General features: G+C 42.3%; 1 protein-coding gene across 1 annotated transcript; it reads left to right on the top strand.

Annotated features, from left to right (window-relative positions):
* The first annotated feature begins 199 nt into the window (after positions 1-199).
* Positions 200-3502, top strand: atp23 (ATP23 metallopeptidase and ATP synthase assembly factor homolog). The gene is made up of 6 exons (XM_050036236.1): positions 200-619; positions 865-910; positions 2138-2219; positions 2319-2456; positions 2642-2725; positions 2814-3502. The coding sequence occupies exons 1-6, from the start codon at positions 475-477 to the stop codon at positions 3015-3017; spliced, it is 699 nt and encodes a 232-aa protein (XP_049892193.1). The 5' UTR covers positions 200-474; the 3' UTR covers positions 3018-3502.
* The last annotated feature ends 4576 nt before the right edge of the window (positions 3503-8078 follow it).

The raw sequence follows: 8078 nt of genomic DNA, 5'->3' as shown, positions 1-8078 counted from the left end.
ANATATATATATATATATATATACATATATATATATATATCTTTGTGCTTGGGCCCATTTTCCTTGTGATGCTGCCAACTGTTTTACAGACAGCTTCAGTTATTGCCCTGGGAACTGTCCCTTTTAAGGTTTAATGACTCGGTTTTAGTTTTGGTCCACACATCGCGCTTGGAGTTGACGACCTGCCTACACGTTCTGAATAGACAATCTATAACCTGTTGTAGCCTCTCACAAAACTGCGCTGAATTTTTTTTCTTTTATATTACTTTAATGTGAATTATATTTATAGACAGTTTTTTGGCTATACGAGCGATAGCAGCAAAATTACAAGTAAATATTCCCGTTCATTACCTTTGACCTTTCGCGACCACGTGATCTACAAAACAGTGATGACCTCTCTTGCCTGCTAGCTAGCGGCAGCTAACCGGGGAAACCTATGCTAACATTTTCAAGTCGCTGACAACATTTCACACCATGGATCAGTCGAAACAAGAGGAGGACTATGGATACGATTTATTCCCGAAGAGAAACAAGGGGAAATACACGAGTCCCCTCGCGCAGAGCCTGTTCACTTTCAACCACAAGTGTCAGGTCATGTTGCAGTTCGCAATGGAAACTAGTGAGTGTGTTAGCTGGCTAATTACTCCTTTACAGACCTTTACAAAGGATGTCAGCTCAGCAGTGATCAGAGGATATCTTATCTGACAGAGAGATGTCTATCAAATGTGTTTGTGATGTTAAATACCAGTGTAATGTTATAATATCAATCTCGCTATCAGAGTAGTAACATGTAGCTTTAGCTAATCTAGCTAGCAGTGGTTTGTGTCAGTGAATGCAACATCCATGTCTCTGTGCTCCTCTCAGGTCCGTATGCCAAACTCCTCCTCAGTGCCATGAAAAGCTCAGGATGGTATGTATCTGTTTCAAATAGAATATAACTGTTTTTATTAGTGTTGACCTTCCTCTGTAACATTTAAATCCCTGGAAAAAAATTGGACTTTTTACATGTTATTGCCTGCCACTACTCTTTGAGAAAAATAATTATTATGATGGTAATAGTAACAAGCAGATATAATGACATTAAAGGTCCCATATTATGCTCACTTTTAGGTTCATACTTGAATTCTGGGTTTCGACTAGAACATGTTTACGTGCTGAAAACACATTATTTTTCTCATACTGTCTGCCTGAATATACTTGTATTCACTCTCTGTCTGAAACGCTCCGTTTGAGTGTCTGTCTCTTTAAAACTTCCTCCGAAAAGGGCCAAATTCTGTCTGATTGGTCAGCATTTCCAGGTCTTCCACTTGTTAGCTCAGTAGACCTTTTTACATGGCGAGAATTCCACACTGTTATGTTGCCTCACTGTTCTGTATTAAAGGTACAATCGCAGAATGGGGGACAGAGTTGTCTTGTCTTTAAGTGGAGGTAGTAAGAGCACTGAAACAAGGTCTATATCAAAGGGGCAGCCAGCAAGATGGGATCATGGGCAGCAGGGGTGTGACATTTTGATGACGTGTCACGTGTTCGACCCACAGAGGGGAATTTAAAAAGTAGCTCATAGCAGTTAGCAGCTAACTCAAGGAAGAACAGTGGCCGAAAATGTCCACAAATATGGAAAACAATGAGGTCCCGGAGCTCCTTAACCTCTGACCAGAGAAAATGATCGGCCACAATATAACAGGGACAGTAAATGATTGTTATCGCCATGTTATGTTATTGTAATACTTTATAAAGTGCTGCCGATGCATATGTTACATGTCACACATTAAAAAGACATGGGAATCCGACTTTTTATCCAATGGGACCTTTGATTAATTTGTTTAGAAGCACAGCCTTGATATTGCTATTTGGATGTTGCAAAATTAATCTCACTCAAATTAAATTTTGAGTTCTTCTGTATTTAGAGCACCTACTACAAACATGCACCAGAATTCAGATTCCTAGTTAATAATCTGTTTCTCTGATGTTGTCCTTTATGCGAGAATTATCACCTCTTTTTCTCCCTTCACTTCACTGACACGCTTGCAGCAGTTTAACAGCCATCTAAATTACAGCTGGCTTTGGATAGTTAAAAACTTAAACTGTTGTTATAGCAAAGAAAACAAATTAAGATCACTTTCTCTCCTCAACACAGCAAAGTGTTTAAAGACCGTCATTTCTCCTGTGAAGATTGTGACGGGTCGGTCAGCGGTGGCTTCGACGCAGCTTCTTCTCAAGTAAGAAAGAGATCTTTGCAGTATTAAAGTCAAAGCAGTGTCTTATGGTGTAAAAGAATGTGACTGCTTTGTATTAATGACATTTACCTGTGTTTCCAGATCGTTTTATGTCAGAACAACATCCACCAGCAGTCCCATATGAACCGAGTGGTCACACATGAGCTCATCCATGCCTTCGATCACTGTCGGGCCCACGTGGACTGGTTCAACAACTTAAGACATCTGGCTTGTTCTGAGGTGAGCTGCTGCATTTATGAGCAATGGAAACTGTGGTTACTGTGTGATTCAGTTTCATCTGTGTGTCTGAGGCTTTGGCATTGTGTTCTTGCTGGCATGAATGAATCAGTCAAAAATATGTGCAGTACCACTGTCTGACATCAAGTGTACCAAAATTTAAAGACTTTTTTATGTCATGATTTCAGATCCGGGCAGCTAACCTCAGTGAAGACTGCTCCTTTAGCAATGAAGTCTCCAGATTCAACTTCGGCCTGAAGGAGCATCATCAGGTACCTGCAGTGAGATAAATATTACCTTCACTAGGTTGAGGTTTGTGTCTATAATCTAACACTAACACAGCTATTTTCCCTCCAACAGGAGTGCGTCAGAGGCCGTGCCCTTCGCTCCATCCTAGCTGTGAGGAAAATTAGCCGAGAGGAGGCGGAGAAGATAGTGGACGAGGTCTTCGACTCGTGTTTCAACGACCACGCGCCGTTCGGGCGGATCCCGCACAGCAAGAAGGATGCTGGCTTTGCCTACAGAGATTATCAGAACAGAGATCGATATTACGCCAACCTTTAGTGTCACATACTCATCTAACTCACAAGGGTGCTGCGACCGGCGGAGACGCTGACGAGCGCCCGGCGGTCAGCGTAAAAGCCTCAACAGAACAACAGTCTGTCAGAAACAATCAAATCCCTTCAGAAGGGATTTTCAGAGAATGATTCGTCCTTGAAACAGGGAAGCAAACGGAAGGAGCTGCAGTACATTTCATGTTCTACCTTAAATATTTTATACTAATTCTGTATAAAGGGATTGACGGAAGCGAGTTTGCTGTGGACGTTAATTATTAGAAGAGGCCTCAGTGATTTATATGTAATGTTTTTATTTGATCAATGGGTGCTTTTAAGGAAATACAGGATTTTTGCTGTGACAGTCCTTTGAAGACAAGTGAGGATGTTTTTCTGTTTGCTCTTCATTTGTTGCCACATTGACCTCCACTCATTTCTTGTAAATAGAGCTGAATGTGCTTAAATTAAACCGAATCGACTTGTGTTTGAATTAAAGTTTGATTCAAGAGTTATTTGTGAGGACAAGGCGGGGTGTTACGTTCGACCTTGGCTTGAAATGTTTGAATTTTTGACTCGCCAAAGACGCACAAGTACGCACACTGCTGCACATTCATGTATAATCCCGAGAGAGGATTCTTCAAAGTAACATGTGAGGCGAGTCGTATGAGCAAAGTGAGAAAAGTTCTCCCACAACAACACAGTCAACTTTGTCCACATCTGCGCCGCAACTGTAAAATGTCACCGCTGACATCTTTATTGAACATTAGCATTTAAAGAATCTCGTATCCCTCCGCAGAGATTAATGAGGGAAAAAGTTATAAGGGAATTAGCCTCATAATCCCCCTCCCTTCCTCCTCCTTCACGTCCGCCTATCTCAAAGACAACACCCTGTGCATCATAATCACAAAGTCACTCAGTGTGTGTGTGCTGTTGGGAGTGTAATATGCCACTTATCTTAACATACTCCTCTTAGAAAACGCCACAGAAACGCAAGATGAGTGTGGGCTCGCACAACAAGGCGAGTGGGTGGGATGACAAGCAAAGAAGATTAGGTTAATTTTAGAAGCTTAACAGAAAAAATGATGAAAACAGCTTCAAGGCAGAGGGATTAATGCGAGACAAATACGAGAAACAAAAGAAGGGAATGATATTTGGATTTGTGCACTGTCATACAGTCGAGCAGGCTAAATAAAGAAATCATTGGAAACAACAGAATTATTGTTGGAATTGTGCACATATCAAATGACAGCTTATAAACACATTTGATACAATTAGACGTGCGGAACAAGGCTGGGAATATGTAAGTTGACTCAGATTTCATGCTCTCTTACTGGGTTCAGGACTGTAGCCAGGATTTAAGAAATACTGACGTCATGAGTCCAAATATTCACAGCCAGCCCACATTAAGAGGCTCTGTATGCAACATTCAGAGCATTAATACAGCATTTATCTGAGCAAGGATGAATATAGAGAAGTGGATATGGCGTTGGCGGCAGGGCCTCGTTCAGTCCTATGAAAGTTGCTCAATGGTGCACGAAGCCAAAAAGCTGGCTGTGCATTCTAATACCCATACTACCATATTATATCGTATGCCAGAAAAAGCTTCAGTACGTCCCAATACATACTATGTTAAATGCAGTACACCAAAAATACCAGAATGTCCCACTACATCCAGTCATATCATGCAGATCGCAATCTAGCATGCTATTCTGGCTATTCTGACGCACGATCCTCCGCGCAGTGCAGGGGACGTCACATCGACTGAGAGCTTGACAGTTGATTGACAGCTCACAGAAGTCGCCATGAAAGATAACAGCGCATTTAAGTGACTAATAATAGAAATATAAATTGTTTAAATAGACAAAATCATCATAAATATTACCAACAAAACAACAACAGAGACATCCATCCATCCATTTTCCTAACCGCTTATCCTCTTGAGGGTTGCGGGGGAGCTGGAGCCAGACTATCACAGGGCTGACACATAGAGACAGACAACCATTCACACTCACATTCACACCTACGGGCAATTTAGAGTCACCAATTAACCTGCATGTCTTTGGACTGTGGGAGGAAGCTGGAGTACCCGGAGAAAACCCACGCTGACACGGGGAGAACATGCAGACTCCGCACAGAAGGGCTCCCCCGCCAATGGTTTGAACCTCCCACCTGGGCACCACTGCTGCCCTTCTATAAGGAATTGTAGCAAAAGGTATTGTTAAAGGGCGGCATGTTGTACTCTTCAGGTTGACCTCTGTCTCTGGCGAACTTGGTGTAAAGTGTTTTGTCTGATACCCAAGGTATATATGAGATATATGAGCAAGAGGGTCAAAGTTCAGAGCTTAATGTTACGAAGAAGTAGTATGTCCCAATTGTGTGCATACTGCATGCAACAGTACATATTTTTTGAGGGCAGCTACAGTTAAGTATGTGATTTGAAACGCACCCTTGACTTGACCTCCACATTGTGGGGCCCATAGAGCAAGCGCACTACAGACATAAGCAGCCGAGCGGCTAACTTCCAGTTTAGCCCATAACATGAATGGGGATAAGATTATTTAATCGTGCAGCCTCTCTCGACTTTCCAAATGTAATCAGAACCCATGGATCAAATTCTGATGGTCAAACACTTCCTGGGGGCCTGGTCCTGATGAGAGAATGAAGTTTCTCTACCTATGTATGTGGGTGGTGTAATCTGAGCTTCTCTGTAGTTTGTTGTGGTAAACTGGTCTAGCCAGGCATGCATGTTAGCGCATGTGTGTATCGGGATTGCATCATCGTAGAAGCGTAACGCACACCCTCTGGCTCCCCTGGTTAACACTGTTTGCTCTGTTAGCACTGTTGCTGTTTTAGCACTGTTCATGCAGTTAGCCCCATTAGCTGCTGTCCACAGGCTCAGCCGCCTCCATGTTGAGAACCGTCTCCAGACAACTCATACACTCTGAATTTGGCATAGAGCCCCTTTAACTCTCACAGAAATATATTCAGTGTGAAATACGGGAATCAGAGCTGGTAAAATAACCATCACTGTAACGTCTGTTTACGGAACAGTAATCCACCAAGGTTGCTAAATTGCTGATAAACTATAGAGGAGGTAACCTCAGTGGCCTCAATAAAAAGTATGGCCTTGACTGTTCAGTTTGTCTCTTCGCTTAACAATATGTGTCACCCAACTAAACATTATAACTACAGGTGAACTGTGTGGGTCGAAGCGCCATAAAAGGCTTTTATTAAACTCAGGGTCACCAGCAGCAATATTGTAAAAGCAGTTAAAAGCTAAAGTGTCTCGTTGCAGGAGTGTGTTGTTGCACCAATCAGCAGGGCAATGCACTGGAAATATACTGTAAGTGGATAGCCAAAACTGCACACAAGATAAACCCCTTTTCTCAACAGAAAAACACCCAAACTACTACTCCATGAGCCTCTCAACAGTTCAGCTGCTCTCCCCTTGACTGGCCAAATTTTGCTTTGAGAGGAGTTTGCGTGCTTCAAACTGAAAACACATTATCAACTTATTCAAATATGCACCTGTTTAACCTTTATAAGCAAACAAATACTGAGACCAACATTAACATTCATTTTGAGCCTTATCTCTGGCCATAAAATGAAACTCTTTTAGCTCTGTTTTTGGTCTGCACCATCCTCTGAGGGAAATATCTGTCTCTTAAGCTGCTACATGCTACACTGTGTTGACCAGCTAGCTGTTAACTTTATCTGCTAACCTGAAAGAATACAGTTGGTTTATTTTGTGTTTAAAATTAAGCGTACTGTATGTGTTGTCTGGCCATGGTTCTCAACATGGAGGTGGCTAAGTCGGTAGCTAGCAGCTAATGTTGCTAGCTCCATAAACAGCGCTAAACAACAGCAACAGTGCTGACAGAGCCAGGGGAGGTTCCGCGATGATGCTGTCCCAATATCAGTGGTATCAACGATGAGCTAGCCCATGCACGCTAACACATGCAAGCTCAGCCGGACCAGTTTAACAAACCAAACTACAGAGAAGCTCAGATCACAACACACACAGAGGTAGTGCGACTTCATCCTCTGCTCAGGACACCATTAATTCATTATATCTTCACATAGGAAATAGTGGTTTGCTGCTATGTAAATTCCCATGGATGTTGCACACAATGTTTTTAAGAGCAGCAGTATACAGAGTTTGTTGTCAAAGAAACGGCATGTGCCTTTTTTATAGAAGCAGAAAATACTACAAAACATTTCAGTTTATGTTCAGGTGAAGAGATTTAGATATAGAAGTGTTTCTCTGCAATAGCTTTTTGACCACGTGTGGAGCAGTAATATTTTCCTCAGCCATGACTGCAGTACCATCTCAGTCCTTAAGATGGCAGTTTTGCCCACCAATCATCATCAGCACATCCAAACTTGAGAAAGAAGAAAGTGCTGCTCTCCTTTTATTGATACATATAATTGAATCCTTCTCATTGAGTCCTGTTCCAGGTGAATGTTGGGCCTTTTATGAGCCGAGATAGGGCGCAATAATGAAGTTGCCGCTGCGAAGAGTGACGACTTTCATTATTCCATCTATTTAAGCAGGCAGCACCCACTGTGATCTAATTAGGATGCTCCAGCAACACTGAAATCCCTTCACTAATCTGCTGTAGGACAACACATTAACCCTGAGAGCACTAATGAACTCGTCTCATTAATTAGAATAATGCCAGAGTTAGTTGTAGCGCGGAGAGGCGATGAAGTGCGAGGACACCCACTTGCCTTTGTGAAGTTTTAAGGTGTCTGCTCTTCACGGGGGTGGAGTTGATAATGAGGGAGTGCTGAATTATTTAGCTGTGACTTTTTAAAGTACTCAGATATCCACATTTCTGTCCTTATTTTATGAAGAACACCATTTATGTTTCTGCACAATGCACCTGGAAAATGTGTGATGAGCTTCAGGGGGAAAAATGTTGGACACACGTTTCCCTCTCAAGGACTTTGGAATGAACACGACGGAGAGAGAGAAGCAGACCTAGGGAAAAGCTGGTCGACGCAGCATCCTTTGGCCAAGATGGACATTTTTCTGTCCCAGCACTCTGGGGAAACACTTGAACAAAGA

This window comes from Epinephelus moara, chromosome 23, assembly GCF_006386435.1.
Source record: "Epinephelus moara isolate mb chromosome 23, YSFRI_EMoa_1.0, whole genome shotgun sequence".
NCBI lineage: Eukaryota > Metazoa > Chordata > Actinopteri > Perciformes > Serranidae > Epinephelus > Epinephelus moara.
This window is presented reverse-complemented; position numbering and strand designations above follow the sequence as displayed.

Excerpts from the sequence above, each read along its gene's own strand:
- atp23 (XM_050036236.1), top strand. The coding sequence starts at position 475 with ATGGATCAGTCGAAACAAGAGGAGGACTATGGATACGATTTATTCCCG. Across the intron at positions 911-2,137 it reads GCCATGAAAAGCTCAGGATG|CAAAGTGTTTAAAGACCGTC; the intron begins GTATGTATCTGT and ends TCCTCAACACAG. Across the intron at positions 2,726-2,813 it reads GCCTGAAGGAGCATCATCAG|GAGTGCGTCAGAGGCCGTGC; the intron begins GTACCTGCAGTG and ends TCCCTCCAACAG.